At 39.3% G+C, this 19,730-nt stretch overlaps 1 protein-coding gene across 3 annotated transcripts; it reads left to right on the top strand.

The window, feature by feature from the left end:
* Positions 1–434: 434 nt before the first annotated feature.
* On the top strand, positions 435–18,720 carry prkacaa (protein kinase, cAMP-dependent, catalytic, alpha, genome duplicate a). Of its 3 annotated transcripts, none has more exons than XM_028041869.1 (10): positions 435–1,224; positions 11,411–11,472; positions 11,861–11,989; positions 12,163–12,261; positions 12,356–12,438; positions 12,526–12,652; positions 12,774–12,869; positions 12,986–13,108; positions 13,772–13,936; positions 15,812–18,720. In XM_028041869.1, the coding sequence occupies exons 1-10, from the start codon at positions 1,179–1,181 to the stop codon at positions 15,935–15,937; spliced, it is 1,056 nt and encodes a 351-aa protein (XP_027897670.1). In that variant the 5' UTR covers positions 435–1,178; the 3' UTR covers positions 15,938–18,720. The 3 variants fall into 3 exon arrangements, with proteins under 3 accessions (XP_027897670.1, XP_027897668.1, XP_027897669.1); XM_028041867.1 differs by lacking the exon at positions 435–1,224 and adding an exon at positions 2,850–3,210; XM_028041868.1 differs by lacking the exon at positions 435–1,224 and adding an exon at positions 8,981–9,263.
* Positions 18,721–19,730: the final 1,010 nt, after the last annotated feature.

The raw sequence follows: 19,730 nt of genomic DNA, 5'->3' as shown, positions 1-19,730 counted from the left end.
TATTTTATTCATAATATCTTATTTACAGCTACCAGTTCCCACCGATTTAAGCTGAAGTGCCAGCTGTGTTTCTCTTTGTATTCTCACATTTTACTAAAAATAGCCCACGTTAACGTCACGCCCAGTCACATTGGCGGGGTAAAGGAGGTGAGCTGTGTGCGTAACTGAAAAAAGTTGTTCAATAAATGAGATGAAGACTGTAAAATGTACTTGCTTTGCTAAAATAAGTAATATAAATTCCAACATTTAATAATATAAAGCCAGAAAATACACGTTCATGCGTATTGGCTACTAACAAGTGTGGAAGGCGGGATCTAGCGTTCAACAGGCGAATCGCATCAATCCAATATTTGGATATTTTCTACTCAACCAATGGGAGGTTCTTGTGTGACACATATCATGCAAGTATTTCGGTACGAGGCCAATCAGATACGAGAAGAGGCGGGACCAGGTGGATGGATGACTGGAGTTTCCCTTGCGGTCTGAAGATTAATGGAAGAGGTCTGTTGATCTAAAGAATCGACTATCAGGTGGTCGGTCCCAGGATTTTGTTGCACCTCACGACTGATCAAGAGACGAATGGAACCATATCAATTTAAATATCCGACTGCAGGAAAAACGAGTCAACCGGATATAAATTCTCTCACCTAAATATCAACTGACAAGGCCTGAGACAGCACCTGGTTTATTAAGGCCAGGATCCGAAATGCTAACGTTAACTTGCTAGTTAAAAACAAAAAAGCATCTTTCGACGATTTGCATCGGGACCGGATGTTGGAGAAAATTACGTGGCTTCTGGAATAAAGAAGAAACCGTGTGACACCCGCAGGATTCGTCGGGGCTGTGTTGGAAATTTGTATGCTAACGTCAGTAAGCTGATATCCGCTGGCTATCTCCGCGAGCTAACGCGCTAGCTTAGCTAACCTCAGCAGTTAGTTTTAGCTGCAGACTTGGAGACGCTCTCTCTCAACTGGACTTTTTCCCCGAACTCACAATTCAACGGAAAACTGCTGGAGGAAAATTTTATCACCTGGGGTTTCTAATAATGATAGCTGTCAGCTAGTAGCCAGCTGTCAACTTCATTGAGTCCTACGACTTCGTTAGCGGAGCACGTTAACTAGGCGACTTCTAAGAAAAAGTCATTCGGAGCCAAGAGACCCCACCATCAGGCTGCAATCATGGGCAACACGCCCACTGCGAAGAAGGGCAATGAAATGGAAAGTGGTGAGTACCCCCATATTGACAGCAGCCCCTATAATTGAAATGCAACGTGACAAAAAAAAATTACTCAAAATTACAGAATTTTGTTTATAATAATACGCATTTTGAATTTTTCACTGGGATGGCCAAGGTAATGTTACTTTTGCTTATTTGATGACGTATGCACAGGTATGTTTCATAAATAAAACACACTCACACACAGCAGCTCTATATCTAACTTCATGTAAGTGTAGATTGTTTTGGGTGTAACCATTTACTGCAGTACGTTCTCACTGTGGCAGCAATTTATCACCTCTTCAGAGTTTCAAGAGCCAAACATCCTTCGTGAAATGCAGCGTTTTAGACCTCAAAAGCTTGAGAAATTTCCATTCACTTACACACACAAAAAGTCGAGCCAAATTGTTGGAGCGCAGAAACTGCTACACAGTCTCATCCTGTGGGAAAGCTCGTGATCCTAAGCCCCGGGTTAAATTCAGAGGTACCAGTGGTTACGACAGCAAGATCATTTAAAACAGTCATAGGTTTTCTTGTGGTTTCTGTTGTTTTTTTTCCAACTTTACTGTTTTGCATGTCGGAAAACATTCTTGGTATTCACAGATTGTAAAGCTATAAAAACAGTAATGGAGATACAGTTGTTTAGTTTGCATTTAATGAGTTGCATCTCGAAGAAAATAAAGGGTTGGGATTGTTTTTTATCAGCAAAAGAAATAAAGATACCAGGGTGGAGTCATATGATGCACCAGAGTGATCTTCTCCAGGCAGAAACTTGGGAGCTGAAGAGTCTCTTGAACACCATGTGATGAGCAACGACTCCAACAAAGGCACTTGTATGTGTCGCAAAGTTTTTGTGAGCACACATTGTTTCTGATGTAGGGAAATTGTTTCATGCTGTTGCTCTCTGCAACTTTTGCTCATACGTATAACTGATGCAAAGTTTTACCACAATAGACTACAAGTTATCAAAAAACTGCAAATACATCCAGACGAGTTTCTAACAACTGAGTGATCCAAAATATTTACTTTGTTTCAAAGTTTTCTGACAGTTTCTTTGCTTTCTTTTTTTTCAATCAGTCTCACCAGCCATACAGAATACTCAGGATGGTACTGCTTTGTGTATTTACTTATTACGCCATAAATAATGTCCAAGTGTGCAAAGTCTAAACGTGGAGCTGTGAAATAATCATCAGCTCCTTGTTACTGATAGAGAGTAAGTGTGAACCCCAGCCTCCATAACAGTAACCCACAGTTGATTTAAAAAGTACATTTTTATGCTTTAGAATTTTTTTTTAGGTACAGAGGAAGTGCTATATTCAGGTCCATGTATCATGCTTTGCATTCTTATCAGCCTGTTCGCTTGTTGGTCCACCCTGATCTCCAGAGACAGGTGCAGACCAGGGATTTTAGAGCCCCACATGCAGAGGTGTCTTTTTTTTTTTCCCACTGAGCAGCCAGAGATTAGGCACAACATGGCAGGACATTTTGGTTCCTGCAGAAAAAGGAACGTGCGCGTCGAAGGTTGCTTCAGGTGCGCGGCCTCTGTCGCCATAGGACATTGCGGATTGGGGAACAGAAGTAGTGAGCTGCTGCGCTGGTATAAAGGGCTAATTTCTGGCCCACAGGAAGAAGCAGGGCGGACAAAACTGTGAGCTGCAGCAGGAAGTGAAGGAGCGAGGAAGGTCCAGCCCCGGCTTCGCACAGTCGGCCGTCTCCTCTCCTGTTCTGTAGACTACACACAGGCTAATTGAAAGTTTGTACCTGGTTTTACGTTGTTGTGGACTTCCCGCTTTGTAAAAAGGTCCGGGCATACTGCAGAGTCTCGAAAGCTAGTCTCGAGGCTGTTTGTGCGCCTTCTGTGGCCTTGCAGGATGTCTGTTATTCACAAGCTGGCAGGAAGGTTGTTTCACCGAGGCGGACCGTGTCTGGGGGACGTGAGCGGTGGAGAAGGCACACATCACCGACCACAGGAGGAGCTAGAGGCCTGCCACTCCAGTGAGTTGCCTTTCTGGAACTTGACAGAGCACGGGGTTATGGGTGGAGCTGTTTTTCATGCCGTGTCCCACTTATGTAGCCAGTCACAACAGAAATGTAGTTGTCTGAAACATAACCTCTGTGTATTTTTTTTCTCTTAATAAGATTTGCTACTAAATCCATTAAATGGAGTGTTAGGTGTTTAGTGGCTTTGGAGTGACCTTTCTTTCTGGGAAACATTAGTTGTTCTTGATTTATTATTTATGACAAGTTTCTACAAGTTTGTGCATACTTTGGAAAGCAGTGTGAAATTTATGTTTTCTAACTACATATTTTTCATTTCTGGGTCTTCGTACTTCATAATTTATGACTGCTATTAAGATGTAGTTGTACTTCCACCCTCTAGTAACATCAGGACAAGTTAAAACTATGTGATACGTACCTTGAACAGCATTGGTTTAAGTTATGTCATACATTAAATCGCGTTTTCAGAGTTTTATCATCCAGTACTTTGGTGCTCTGTCAAAGTGCAACTTTCTTTCTATAAATATCTGCATTGTTCACGTCCTTCCTCCTCTCTGCACACAGCTGGTTTGTGTAGCAGCCAGGTACGTGTTTGGATCACTCTCATCACTTCCTGTCTCTACATAAAGGGGCTTTGTTATAAGCCTACGCTGATTAGCAGCAGACTATGCCGTTGATATGCCAATCAGCTGCTTCGGGCATCTTGCAGAGCAGACATGGCAACTTCTGGCGCTGACCTACAGCTAAAACATGCTACATCCATCTATTTTCTATATGCTTTCTGGAGCCTGTAAAGCACTCAGTGTCTTGTGAAGCTAATTACTGCACTCCTATTTAGTTAATCCAGGAACATGCAAAGTAAAACTGTGGAGATATTCCAGAAAACCTTCTGTGGTGTTTGTCAGATTCAGTTGCATGCTACTGCGAGTGACCTGTTTTGCTCTGCCTGTAGCCAACCCGCATCAATAGAGATACTAGTTTATTCTGATTCTTACTTTCCGAGCTCTAGGTGGCAGAGATGAGACAGTGCAGAGGTCAGTAATTTTACACTTGTGCCTATTAATACATTTATCATAGTGATACACATGGAGCTTCCTCTGACAAATGATTACACGTGGGTCAGTGTGAGATTATTTAATACAGAAAAGCAGCAATTATTCATAGTGCTGCTGAAATAGCATAAAATATTGGCTATTGTGGTTGTAATAATGTTCCATAAAACTTTTTATTATTGATTGTGATATAGATTTTTCTGCCTTTTTGGTCTTCTGCCTCTTTTCAAAGGAACACTTGAACTAAGGTTGGGCAATAAAATACATGTGATGCATATATTTTTAATCCTTGTGACGGAAAGATCATCAAATTCTCCTCACTTTTTTGAAATGCTTTAAACACTCATTAAGATCTTTAGGCTCTTCAGTACCTAAAGACTAAATCCAACAGCTGGCTTATTGGGGAGCCATCTATTATGAATACCTAGCTGAGATTATAAAATGCTGATATTAGATGATGGTAGTTGGGCTAGTTGCTCAGGTAAAGCCTACATTTAGCTGGTTAATTTTAAGATGGTGTTACCTTTTAATACAAGTGATGGGTGGTGGTTCTTTAAGTTTCTTATAATGAGTATACTTTTTTCTTTCCCTCACTGGAAATATTCATAAAGCCTTATTAATCGATCTTCTCAACAGGGGGAATGTTTAGGAATCTTTCAGCCAGCTGTGACTTTGTATTTTCTACAAAATTTTAGCTCTAGACCATTTCGAAGTTGGACAAGCGCAAACGTTTTGCGTCTTTTTGCTAGAAGAGGCATTGTTAAATAAACTGCCTGTCTCTCACTGTCAGACACAGGACCACAGTTTTCTAGCATCCAAGATAAACTGGAGTGCAGACTTAAGGTCCAACATGGTCGTGCTGAAGTCAAGCTGTCAGGACCCAGTCACAGATGTTTCAGATGTTCGTTTTTGCACAGATCCTTCACGGTCGATAAGACCCACTGAGCCGAGCTCCTGTATAACCTTCTCACTGCAGGTCATGGTGTTTGACCATACATATAGTTTACAACAGTGAAGTAAACACAGCTTTTATGGCACAGAGGATCAACTATTATGAGTTCACAAGTTCAGAGGAGGAGGAAATAATGATTGACGAACTGGAAAATCTTGTTTTATTTTCCATGATATCAGAACATAAGAAGAGAAGGAATTGGTAAAACTTTCTTCCGTTAAATTGGACCAGAATCGACCGGGGGGAGTTAATGTTTCACTACGTACTTGTTCACAGCGTCGGCTCCTCAAAATGATCCATCCTCCTCTCAAGCTGGAACACCGGCTTCTGGAAGTTGAGTGGTTGAGGCTGTTTTGCACATTAATAAACACACGCACGAAATTCAAACCAATCAACAGTTTCTCATAGAGGGGTTGTGACAAGAACGGGTGTTTAACATGTGGCTGAGAACAAAATGATGTGGTTTTCGTCACGTAGCTGCGACAATGAGAACTGATTTTGACAGTTTGACTCGACAACATTGGCATGTTAAAACGAAACAGTTTAAGGCAATGTGCATCTGTATTTACGCACTTATTTAGAAGTTGCTGTGAATTAAGGATTCCTTTCACCAATGTTTTTTTGTCAAACTCACGCAGGTTTCAGGCTAAAAAGGAAAGCCAGCAAATGGCTAAGATAAAATTCTGACTGTTTTTACCACGGTCCATTGTTTGTTTTTCTTTTTTTGTGTGTGTAATACTAATGTTAAATAATTGCGCCTGACACTACAATCTGAATATTGTATCTTTTTTCAAGGTGTAACTAGTGGGGATGTTGTTTGTGGACAGAGGTTTGTGATGTGGTTAACTGTAGTCATTGCAGTTGTTCAACTTCTATATTTAAAGCTCAGCAAAAGAATCTTTATCAAGACTCACTTTTCTGTTTTATTTGTAGGAAAATGGAGCTAGCAAATTAATCAGCAATGCAGCACAATAACAAGAAATATGTGAATTAGATATTCACTTTCACTTCTACTCTGTTCTCCTAAAGGGGCTTTCTGGTGCTATCGCAGTAAGTTTGAGATGGGCCAGAGGAAGGAACGGCTCACATTTTTACATTAATAAAGTTTCAGTTTTGCAGTGGAATAACATGAGCGCACTGTCACTGATTTTCACATTCTTCGTTTTGATATTACCCGTCACATGGATTACATAAACACTGATTTGATTCCATAATCTTGATTTTTGACTTAACATGTTGTTTACTATGAGGAAATGCCGTTAACAACTCAAAATGTTCTTTTCTTAAAATGTTGCGGATCAAATATCAGCTGTTGGGAACCATTCACCAACATCACTTGTTTAAAGCAACATTGACGAGTTATTGGGGCATAGAGTCTGAAAAATTTGTGATTTATTTATCTAAATGTTGATATGAGATTAATAGATTGTCCAGTTTCCTAAAAAGCAGGAATGTTGGTCTTTACAAATCATGTGGTAACTTTAGCTTCATCTTACCCACACCCCCAAACTGATCAAATTAGTAACCAGAAATGTATTAGTAGATCATGCTTATGTGTGACCATGTGGTTTTTGTTTTGTTGGAACAACCCACCTGGGAAATATCTGGTCTCAGATTAGTCATGAATGAAACTTCAATGGAAAACTGTGTTTCTACTTGACTTTTTATTTAAAATGGACAAATGGAGAATAATATTCCTCTTTAACTTCAAGTTGACTTGTATTTAAGGTTGTCAAAATGAGCAGTATGTGATATGTCAATATTATAGCTGGTTCTGGGACTCGGAGTGCATTCACACCACCTACAGTTTGATTTAAGCCTACAACTGCTAAAATCGGACGCCACTCCACGTCTTCGTCAGAGCTAAACAGGTTTTCCAAGGGGTTTGGTTCTTTTGACACAGTGCAGCATGAAAGTGAACCTCACCAGGTGAAAATATAACAAGTGCTGCAATTTTGGTCCCCAAAAGCCTACTGGACTATCACGTGTGAAATCACCCTCTGAAACTACTTTAGCACGACAACGGTGTCTTTAGTTGAAAAGACGAAGGCAAATGTGGTGCTTGAGTGTATTTCTACTTTTGCGGCAGGCAAAAAGGAGAAGCCAAAGGATGTTACGTCCTCATCCAATCTGTGGAGCAGTGTAGTGACCACAAAGCTGAATAGTAACAAAAACCTGGTATCAGCAAAAGACTGAATATACCAACAGCATAATCTAACATAATCTGTTTTAAAAGTTAGCAATGCCCCATTTTGGCTCTACGCCTGCGGGTACAAATTGACGTATGGCTGGTATGACGACTGACCGGTCCATTGGGGGAAATGACCAGCATCATCTCCCTCTTTATTAGCTTGGCTCTAGCTAATAAAAAAAGTAAAAGAAGATGTTATATATGCTGCATTTTTCTGGGTGAGCTCTGTTAATTCAAGAAATTAAAAATCTTGTGTTGTTTGAAGACAGAATCTAGCAAAAGCTAACCAGAAGTTGGTCAATAACTGTAGCAACCTACCCTAGCAACTGTACTTCTTTGACAAATAAATTATAATGCAAAATTGTCTGTTACACTCATTTGACAAAAGTATTATTAAAAATACATTGTCAACTTCAGTGCTTTTTTCAATAAGTAGAGCCATGGCTTATTGATGTGCATGTTTCCTGGTCATACATAGGTTTAGCTGTGTTTGTGGCAAAAGTGAGGTTATTTCTTAACATTGATTCTTTAAAAATATTTTTATGAACTGAGACTCTCTGGCTGTCCTCACATGGCTGAATTTAAGTTAAAATAAGATGAAACTAGTAGAATACCAGTGAGAAATTCATGAGTTACTGTGTTTCTGATCTGTTAGTAATTTTTCTGGCCACTGTGTTTCAGGACATTAGATTATAAAACAACTTTCCATTGGTGAGTTTTTGAGTAAGGGCCCCCTGGCTATATGCAGCTGATGTCAGAAATTGATTTTTCAACTTTGCAGACAGGCAAACACATTTCTAGCCTAAATAGCACTCTGTTTGCCGCCTTAACCATTTTATTCTGCGCCACATTGTCCTTATTTCCATCTGACCAAGACTGCCTGTCGACTAAGACCTGATTTTCCACACTTTTATGGTGTAAATGTCAGTCGGCCTGCCCTAATATAACCCTTCTGCTTCTGCGTCAGAGTGGGCCAGTGAGGCCCAGGGGAGAAATGTCGGATTGATTTTTGGAGGATCAATTCAGCACTGGCACTATGTAGGCTCTGGTACATTTGGGCTTAGAGAAAAAGTTTGTGTGGCAGACCGTTTCCTGTTTTGCTTCTCTCCTGAGAGTGCCACTTTTTTTTTTATGTTTCTTGAAAAGCACCCAGATCCTCTCTAAAGGTTTGTCATCAAAGATGTGAAATCTGATTGGGTCTGCTAATTAGGGAAAGTTTGACTGCATCTATTGGTGTCTGCTGCATCTCTGGGGCCTCTACTTGGGCCTAGTTTTCCATAGGACTTCATCTCGGGGCCGGTTTAATATACCAGCTAGTGTTTTATGCCCCTCCCCCTGGTGATTATGCCCCTGTTTAGATCAATATATAGCCTCTGTGTGTGTGTGTGCATGTGTGTTTTAACATGAGAGGGAATAGCAGAGAGCACTTTCTGTACAGAATAAATATTGATACAAACCAAGCAAGGGTCCAATTGATCTGAATGAGTGTTAACACGAGCGCTGCTGCTCAGTGGAGGTGGATGCTACTTTTTTAAACCCGGTCTCTGGCAAAGAGACAGTCTTTGAAAAGCCTGAACACTTGTCCGCTTGGCAAGGACACCCGACTGGTTTTCGTCAAGGTTTTGGTTGCTGATCTAGTCAGATAGCTCTCCGAGGGGGAGGACAGGTCATGAGTCACTAGCTGTGAGGAAGAGGCAAAGGAAGAAGTACAGGGGAGACTTTGCAAGGCTAATGTGTGACAGGAAGAGCTCCAGAAGGCATGCAAGCAAGAGGGAGTCATCCTCGCGCTCAAGCGAATCTGGGTCGCGCTCAGCAGAGGCTGCAGCACCAGAGGTACCCATAGTCCTCCCAGATGGTAAGGAGTTTCAGGGTACAGCGGGAAGCGTTTTTTTTCTTGTTCACTTGTAGCGCCAAAGTAGTTCTGACATCTACAGAAAAGCTGACTAGATGAAGCCCAGCATCCTTCAGGACAGCTACCGATCCTCCAGCCACTACATCCTTGTTTTTCTTCCGCATACTCCAGCATAGTGCAGTAATTGCTCCATTTTTGGCTCTTTCTCCTTGGAAGTGGAAGTAGAGCAACTTTCTCGGAAAATGTTTTCTCCCTGGCGACCGGCTCCGCTTTCATTTGCTCTCTGTGGGAGCTGCGGCGCTCCTGACATGTTTACGTGAACTTTAGTCTTTGCCATTTTTGCTGGCTTTCTCCCATCCTATTGTTGGAGCTGAAAGTCTTTAGAGGGTTTGCAGGAAATTGGACCATCTAAGCAAAGATGGAGGTTTGGTGTTTGGTTGCCGTGAGGCTTTCATTTCCAATTCAGGAGGAGTTTGGTTGCAATTTAAGTTTTCTCATTCAAACACAATGCAAGATTATCATTTGTGTCAACATTTATAGCCCTAAACTGATAAATGAATTACAATTCACTTGCACTTTATTGACCACTGGTCGACTTTATCTAACGTGCCCCAGGCAGCTGCTAGGTATTGATTAGCTAGATAGAAAATTTACATAATCATGAAAAGCTTAACTAGAGTTATCGTTCTGCTGTTTTTCCTGTTGATTGTGACTATTAAGTAGTTTTATGATGGTATAAATATTCTTTTCTATTGTTTTTTTTTCAAATTTGTTAAATTAAATACACAATTGAAATTGCAAGAATTGCAATTGTTAGTCTTACTTCACACAAGTAATTTAGCAGCTTGTAGTCCTTTATCTAACAGCAGCTCTTTGTTTCTAGGTTCCGTCGTTGTCTGTCCAAGGCTGACAGTAGAAATAGCACTATTCCCTCGGTTACTGTGGCCAGTGCTCACATGGTGGGGAGGAATGAGGAAGGGCTAGTTATCTGCATGTTCCCACAGAACGCTGTGAGAAGCCCCATAAAGATAAGGGGCAAAACTGAACTTCTCCATATGACGACGTGTGCCAAGTTGTAATTAATCTGTCCACGGCTGTACATGTCTTTAAGCTAACAATTGTATGTTTAATGTTTACTTTCCACCGATCTACAAATTCAAGCAGGGATTGAGTCGTCGTACCGCTGAAGCTGCTCGTGTTTAACCCTCATTTAGTTGTTTATGGTATGTTTATCAGCACAAAAATAATGTGATCTCAGGAGTCTAGCTTAAGTTTTTCTTTTTTACTAGTGTTACTCAAAAAGCCAACGTCCTCAGAAAAATGGGCCATTATGCTACACATGGCAGTATTTGGACACAAAATTACTCTGGTCATGGGGAGCTGTAAATAACCAGCCAAGCAGGAACTACCGTTAAGCCTGTCACAATAAGCAATTAATCAATTAATTGCATGGGGAATTAAAATGAGCTCGGTAATTTCCATCCAGTGCTTCTTTTTATGTCACTTTTGTTTATAGACACCACAATCCATTTAATTTATGGTTTTGGTTGTACATGGGTGCTTTGTTTTGTTTTTATTGTTTCTGGTTTTTGTTTTATTTTGGATAAAATAAAATGTAAGTGGTTTTTACAAAGTAAAAAAGATTGGATTTTGAGAGCGTGAACTTGCTCTCAAAAACCTCATGCCAATATTAATTGCAATATGTTATTTGAAAATGGTCAATAACTATTTTCTTTTCATCAAAATAATTGGGTCAATTTATTGTCCAGCAAAAGTTGTTGTGGTGACAGGCCTAACTACACTTTCCAATTCCTGTTTTCCTCTCTGCACGACATTCAGCTCATAGTCTGCAGCTTGACTTGTTTGTATTTATTTGTTTACAAAGTCACAAAGCTTTCCTGCTTATTTAAGTCTCCTAGTTTGCTGAGCAATACTTTAAGTCACAGGTTGAGTTAGATTCTGTATATCATTTATTTTGGGGGTTCTTATGTTTTCACCTCAGTTTCTGCACTGAGGTTTCTTTGACACAAACAAGTGTCCACCTCTGGGCATTCTTTGATTCATTTTTGTTGCTGTACTTGTTTTGCTTTTGTTTTTTTTCTTTTTGTGTTCGTTTTTTGGTTCAAATCTGTATTTGTTTCTGGTTGCAGTGAAGGAGTTTCTTGCCAAAGCCAAAGAAGATTTCCTGAAAAAATGGGAGAATCCAGCTCAGGTTAGTGAGGAAATGATCAGTCCATTTCTTGTTACTGTCTGTGCTGTTCTCTCTTCGATAGTGAAGATAATACAAATATGCTACACAGAAAATGTTCTTTTTCATATGTTTTTTTTTTTCTTTAATTATGGTTTGATCCTGGTTTAAGCTTTTCTTAGGCTTTTGCTGTTGGCCAGCTATTGGTTATTTGCTGGCTTTTTTATTTCACAAGACCAGTACACCCTCTGCTGGACATTTGTGAAATTACACATTGCACATGACATTGTGCAGCTAAGCCTTAGCTGCACAATGTCACAGTTCATTTATTTTAATAAGGATTAGTTTTAATAGACTTTGTTTTCTGTGTCTAGTTTAGTTTTCTTACTGTTATTTTGTTCTGCCCTTCCAGCAAACTGCAGCGTTGGATCACTTTGAGCGTTTGAAGACCTTAGGCACTGGCTCATTTGGGCGCGTCATGTTGGTTAAACACAGAGAGACGGGACAGCATTTTGCTATGAAGATACTTGACAAACAAAAGGTAGTTTAAGCTTGATGCACGACCTCCAAGTCAGAAAATAGCTTGGTTGATGGCACTAATATACAGCAACTTGTAAATGTCTGTTTTAAAAGACTGATTTGAGAAGCACCTTTTTTAATTTCAAGCCGAAACAGGATGTGTGATTAAGCCTTCTTCCATGATTTGTTTCCCAGGTAGTGAAACTGAAGCAGATAGAACACACACTGAACGAGAAACGCATCCTGCAAGCTGTCAATTTCCCCTTCCTGGTGCGACTGGAACACTCGTTTAAGGTGCGCCTTGAAATGTTTACCTGTGCATTTGTTAAAGTGTGTACGCATCGTTTTCTGCACCCTCCGGTGTAACACTTTTGCTGTCTCGCTGTAGGATAACAGTAATCTGTATATGGTGATGGAGTATGTGCCTGGGGGGGAAATGTTCTCACATTTAAGGAGGATTGGTAGATTTAGGTAAGTTCACTTTTTGAATTGACTCAGGCCACGTCGTTTATCCACTTTGTGTTTGACTGTAAATATTGAGGCTTGTATGTGTTGCAGTGAACCACATGCCCGCTTCTACGCAGCCCAGATTGTACTGACCTTTGAATACCTTCACTCCCTGGATCTCATCTACCGAGATCTGAAGCCAGAGAACCTCCTGATTGATCAGCAAGGCTACATACAGGTACATAGAGATTTTCACAATTACTTTTAAGCCCCCCGTCCAATCGATACCAATTTCTATTTTGTCTGTATAAAGCATGTGGTCAGAGATTTTGACCTGCCTTCTCTGCTACTCTCTTTAGGTAACAGATTTCGGATTTGCAAAAAGAGTGAAAGGCCGTACCTGGACGCTTTGTGGGACTCCAGAGTATCTGGCGCCAGAGATCATCCTCAGTAAAGTAAGTGTTGAGCTCAGTGCATTTGAAGCAGCTCATAGTCCTGCAGGAAATTCAGTAGCATGTTCCTCCGTCATATTGGGTTTTGTTAAATATGTTCTGTATTTTTCTGTTTTCAGGGTTACAATAAGGCGGTGGACTGGTGGGCTCTGGGGGTTCTGATATATGAGATGGCTGCTGGTTATCCTCCCTTCTTCGCGGACCAGCCCATTCAGATTTATGAAAAGATTGTATCGGGGAAGGTGAGTTCAGGGAAAGTCACATTAATCACACTATCTTGTTTTTGACAGTGAAAATTTATTTCCCATTGCTGTCAAAATTCCCACTGGTTTAAGTGACAGTGTTAAGTCAGCTGCAATTGTATTATTCCTCATGAAATAAATTTTACATGTTGTGTTGGGAGGTCTAAAGCAGACTCAGTTGTTTTATATTTAATTTAGGCCTTTTCTTTGTTACAAAACCCAGGTGTTGCCGATTTTAGCTGGATAATTTTGTCAAATCTTGTTCAATAATCACTTCCTGAAATCAGTTCACTTTTTTTTCATCAGGAAAAATGTGGGGGGAAAAATCACTGAAATTGTATGAAATTTCCAAAAATTAAATTTTTGCTGAATTACTCTTCCATTTTAGTCTCAGCAGTTTTATGTAAATTCCTGTAAATTTATTTTCTCTACTGTGGTTCATGTCCTCACTTATTTTTTGGAAGTGAAAACTTTTGCTTATTTCAGTGGTAACTTGCAGACAGAACTTGTTTTTAGGACCTTCGGCTTACCTGACATTTCTTTAAGTAAAATCTATCACTGTCATGTAAATAAACATTTGGAAAAATTATTATTGTATTTACATATTACAAAACAAAACTGCTCACGCTAACGGTTCATGAATGCTGCGTTTGCTGTTTGCAGGTTCGTTTCCCGTCCCACTTCAGCTCAGACCTGAAGGATCTGTTGAGAAATTTGCTGCAGGTGGACCTGACCAAACGCTTCGGCAACCTCAGGAATGGAGTCAATGATATCAAGGGTCACAAGTGGTTTGCTACCACAGATTGGATTGCCATCTACCAGAGAAAGGTGGGGCTGGCGTTTTTTATTCTCGTATTGTGTAGAGAGGGTGTTGTGTTACAAAGGCAGAGAAAAGCCTTCGAACAAAACAAGATGGAGTTTAAATTAAACTTTGATAAGTGGAAATAGCTCTGGCTGTGCTTCTAACAGGATCTTTGTGAATTGCAAATTATTAAACCATGAAGAAATTACAATTAATAATATCAGAGAATTTATTATTACCACTCTTGCACAATAAGTACCAATTAAAGGAGTAATATGAGAAAAAAAACAAAGTTTTAAATAAACTTTGTGCAAAGAAACATACGTATTCAGCCCCCTCTTTTCTAATCCCACTAAATAAAATCCATTGTAAATGATTGCTTTTAGAAGTCACCTGTTTTTTGCAGATACATCTGTTGGAATTCAAATACTTTATTGATCCCAAAGGAAAATTAAATGCTGTTATACCTCACATTAATTAAACTCTTCAAAGAGTTATTGTAGATATTGAAGGCAGTTGTCACATGTAGGTGTTTCAGAACCTCAAACCAATTGAAATATTAATTGCAGACAACACAAGTAAACACAAAGTGTAGTTTTACAATTAAGGTGTTTATTACTAAGGGAGATAAAAATCCAAACCCACATGTTCCTGTGTGAAAAAGTGATTGAAAACATGGATCAGTGGGGAAGCCTCCCATATTTGAGCGACCAAAATTACCCCAGGAGCGCAGCTATGACTCACCCGAGAGGTCATAAAAGACCCCAACAACATCCACAGTCTCATTCACCTCAGTTAAGGTCAGAGGTCATGTCTCCACCATAAGAAAGAGACTGGGCATTAAACGGTTACATGGCAGAGTTAAAGATTAAAACCACGGCTGAGCAGAAAAAACATTAAATCTTATTTAAATTGAATTGGATCCCCAAGAATTTTGGAAAAAACTTTTTTTTTCAAGCAGGAAAGGAGTTGGAGACACTGAGTGATAAATCAATTTTATCCATAAATAAATTTTTATCTATTAAATTAGCTGCTTCTAAAAATTACATTCTTGGAAAATCATGATTTTTTTTTTTTTCACCGATTCACTCCTTGGTGTTTCCATAGTTTAGCGTGATGTCAGCTTCCCCAGGGCCTGCCATCTTGTTTTGCAGCTTGTATTTTGCTAGACTTTGAATTCAGGTCAAACTTCGGAAGGGATGACAGAAAATATTTTGAAAAACTCGCTGTTATTTGAATAATTTGTCATTTTCTTTAAGAAAAGGCAAGAGAAGGAAAGAAATGATTAAAATGGGATTTGGTATGAAAAAAATCAGATTTTATCTTGAAGTTGTATCGCCCAGCCCTTGCATAAACACAGCCAGAGCTACAATGGTTTAGATCAAGGCATTAAGATGGGCTTGTTAAAGTCCAGATCTAATCCTTGTTATCTTTCATGTGTTTATATATGTTTATACAAACTTTTTAAAAACTCCAGTTAAGAATTTGTGACATGATTTGGAAAAAAAATGCTCACAGATCCCCCCCCTCCCATTCACCCTGAGCTTGAACTTTATGTAAAAAAAAAAAAAAATCTGGTAGAAAATTCAGTTTCTATGTGCACAGCTAGTAGAGAAACACTTGCAGCTGCTAGAAAGTGTTTATTTTGAGCCGAGTATAAATGCAGGCCACAATTTTTAGATTTTTATTTGTAAATCCTTTCTAATACAATGTCCTTTTCCTTCTGCTTAATCACTGGACATTCACTTGTGATTGGCTGTCACATAAATCCCAGTACATCTCACTGAAATTTGTGAATGTAACCTGTGATTAATTATCCAGTTTGATCCATTTGTAAGGGGGGGGTTGATTTCTTGTATGACTCACTATGCCATTATATTTGCCACCTTGTCTGTTTGCAGGTGGAAGCTCCTTTTATCCCAAAGTGCAAAGGTCCTGGTGATACGAGCAACTTTGATGACTACGAAGAAGAGGAAATCCGAGTTTCCATCACAGAGAAGTGTGCAAAGGAGTTTGCAGAGTTTTAGACTCCAACCACGAGTAGCAGAGTGAGGGACAGAGATTTAGAACGTGTACGGGGATCCGAATACAGGAAACACTAGGTTGGACTGACAACTTGCTCATTTGTAATGAGGAAAACAATGTAAAATCATCCTCTACCCCAGCTTCCCTACTCTCCCCCCCAAATTGGTAAGACAGGCAAAGTGAAGACAGCTCTACAGAACCAGCAGTGTTGCCTTTTCTGATTGTCTCTTTGCTATTCATTTATTTCTCCCTCCTGTGTTTGTGACCGGGCCTGGACAAGGACAAGCATAGTTCAGCTACAATTGTATCTTTCTGGAGGCATAATGACACATTCGCAGTCTTTTTAAAGGCGGAGGCACTGATTTTTTTTTTTTTTTTTCTGTGACGGTACTGAGTTTGTTCGGCTCCTTTTTGAATGGGCCCACTCTACAAGCTTTTAACAACTGTAGAGTGATTGTTGTATCCTGTCAGCCTGTTTTCCTCCATCTCTCCAACCTGAATCTGTCCAAGCAATACCAAGTCCAACAGATGTGCCTATCATAATGCCAACTGGTTGGAACAACTGTGTCTAGTCGGTGCAGAGTTTTGGCTGTGGCTATGTCGACCCTCGTGGCCATTTGATTGAAAGCTTGAAACCTGTCTGCACCTGCCTTTGTCTGCTCAATGTGGCATGATTAATGGGTGGGTGATGCACTTAACTGCTTGCATTCGAAGCAGTTGGGACCCGTTCGATCAGAGTGAAAATTATTTATCACAGTAAACTTCATCTAGGTCTTAATCCTTTTGGGGACCTGAGAGAAGTAAACGTGAGGTCTGCATTTAAGTCTGTCTTTCTCTTAGATGAATTTATTAGAGCATTTTACAACTACTATTGGTGATCATTTTGTCCTTTTTATGTCAATCTCTGTGCTTGTGTGTTACTTAGTGCTCTAGGGTGGGTTAATAAGCCGTGGTTTAGCAGCTGCTAACGTTGTGGTCACACTCCTGATGATTATTCGTTTGATTCATTTTCATATTTCATAACCAAACATAGGAAAATCCATCTTTTCGACATCGTCTGTTAGCTGTACAACCGAGATATAATTTTGTCAACTGTAGATTACGGTTGTCTACATGTAACTGATGGTGGATATAAATACGCAAAAACAGTAGCAAAACTTTTTAACACGGCGTGCATGGCATTTTTGTACAATATCACTTTCAAAGAGAGAAAACTAGAGGATTTATCTGAGCTAAGGTATCTGAGATTATGGATGAGATGTTTAATATTAAAATGACGTGTAATGATTCATTGAACATGGAAGAAGACCCAGTGAAATGCGTCAGCCTTACTGGGCCTTGCTCAGCTTTCACTCGTAGGGCGGACATTTGCAGATTACTGTCGCTGATGTTGATATTTTTGCTTTTACTTCTTTTTTTTTTCTCCCCTTTCTTCCTTGAACACTGTCGCATGGTTTTACTGCCCAGCCAAATTTGGGGGGCTTGTTTTGAGGTCATTGTTTGGTTACCAGCTTCCTTTGTTTCAAATTCGACTAAGGAAGCCGATCTGGAGTTGTCCCCTTTTTGCCAAGTTTATTTCTGTGGATGCAAGACAATCACAGACCAAATCTTAGTGCTGGTTTGTTGACTGAACCCATTGTTTTGTTTTGAAGGATGTAGGCTCTCACCAACCTGCCCCTCATTGGCCCGAGGTGCTAGACTTTGTCCATCTCACTGCAGAAGCTTCTGTGAATTGTTTGATTTACATCAATCTATTTGTCAGAGTCTTGTAACATGACATTTTTAGAATGTTTGTGACGACATGATTTCAGTAGGCAAGAGTAATTGTTTGGCAGTGTCTTAATGTAAGTGAGATCAACCACAGGATACCTTTTGAATGTCTTGGTAAGGAGATGTTTCAGTGCTGTTTGAAAACCTGATGTGTATTTTATTTTATTTTTTTTTATAACGTGTTTCTTTGGTGAGCTTGGTTTTCTTGCATGTTGTACAGCAGAATAATGGAAAGACCTCTGGACCTGAGACATCTCTACGAAAAATCATTGTTTTTGGAGCTAACAGTCTGTATAATCTTTTTTTGTTTGTTTGTTTATTTCTTGGACATTACACTAAATTATGCCGCGTATCATTGACATGATTTGTCTGAATAATGAAGCACTTGCCACGCATTTTCTAATCAGTTTCAATAATTTGTGCTTACTCTGTATACCTTTGTATTTTAAAGAAAGCACGTGTAATAGTTTTTCATCCTTTTTCTGACAAACAGCTAAATCAGAGTTTGAGATATAGAAGACGAATCGACGTGATCCACTCCAGACACTAAAGACATTAAACTTCTTTTTGTTACACTTTTTCTCACACAAACTTTGTCAGCTGTCTCATTCTTTTTTACCAGCTAGACACTATCGACTGATCTGTGCTACATTAATTTTGTCTCCTGTTTGCCTTCTATTTCCACACACTTTATTCAAGCATAACACTTTTTACATCTGAGCTGTTTTGCGTTCATATTTTCTAATTGTATTTTCAGAAAAACATGGAAAAAAAGCAAAAACAAAACATCAACCTTTTTTTCCTCATGACCTGGGTACAGTGCTTGTGTAGTCTATTGTACCTTTTTGGGAAACAATACTGTATATCTTTGCCTTTGACAGTCTTAACTATCTTACCCTCTGGAGAACTTGAGAGATACCCTTAGAACACAATGAGTATGTTTAAAAAAATATAAACAAAGTAATATTTTGCAAAATGTATCATTCCAATAAAGTTTTACTTGTTAAGACTAAAATGTGTGGCTTGTAGTAATTTTTCACTTTATGCAGTGTGTAATTTTATAAATAGATGGTACAGATGTCACTTTTTCCACGTAAATCTTAAGTCCTTTGGTTAGCTACACTTACAGTTGTGTTCAAAATCATACCAGTTCAGCCAGCATTGGTTCATGCATGAATCGCTCTGGAGGGGGGAGTAACGCACAAAATCTAGCTTCCTTGTTCTCAGTAGCAAGCAGGGTATCTCTACTTCTCTGTACATCCATAAAAGCAATAGAAAACTTGCTCAGTCCACAACTAACATGAATTTGATTTTATTTTCTGGCTGTTGCCCCTTTTTAATATCACCCTGGGTAACTGCCCATGTTCTCATATGCTCATATCCACAACTTTCTTTAAGCCCAACATCTTCATCTCTGATTTTTGGTAGGAATTACATTCTAATGTGTTGAAAAAAATCTTATCTGTAGGTGTAGAATTATTAACTGAAATGTCCCAAATAATACACTGGGATTCAATCTGTGGAGTCATTTATTCCGTATAAAATGCATTCAAAAGTTTATTTAAGGACAAGAGCAGCAAATGTAGAGGATTGTGACAGTCTGGGTGAAATAGCTTCTTTGTTAAAAAAAAAACATTTGGTGAAATAATTGATTGCAGATGGGAAAACACATAGAATTATAGAAAATTACAGGCTGCCTGACTAAAAAGTTTCCCAATGTTTTAAAATGGAAAATTAAACTAAGAAGAAAACAGAAGTCTACTAATCAAGCAAATCAACGAGTTGCCAACAAGGATTCAACCAATGGTAAGCTCCAGAATGATCAACAATGATCTCTAATTATCAGTGAGTGTTGCAACAATTAGAAGATGCCTACGTGATGCCAATCTATCAGCAAGAAGACCTGCAAAAATCAAAAATAAAAGACATTGGCTGGATGGGCAGCGCATGACAAACATATTGCAACATGTTATTGTCAGATGAAAGCCAGATTGTGTTTTCAGTTTAGACACTGAATCTTAATCC

This window comes from Xiphophorus couchianus, chromosome 16 (assembly GCF_001444195.1).
Source record: "Xiphophorus couchianus chromosome 16, X_couchianus-1.0, whole genome shotgun sequence".
NCBI lineage: Eukaryota > Metazoa > Chordata > Actinopteri > Cyprinodontiformes > Poeciliidae > Xiphophorus > Xiphophorus couchianus.
Note: the sequence above shows the minus strand (reverse complement) of the source record. Positions and strands in the feature narration are given on the sequence as shown.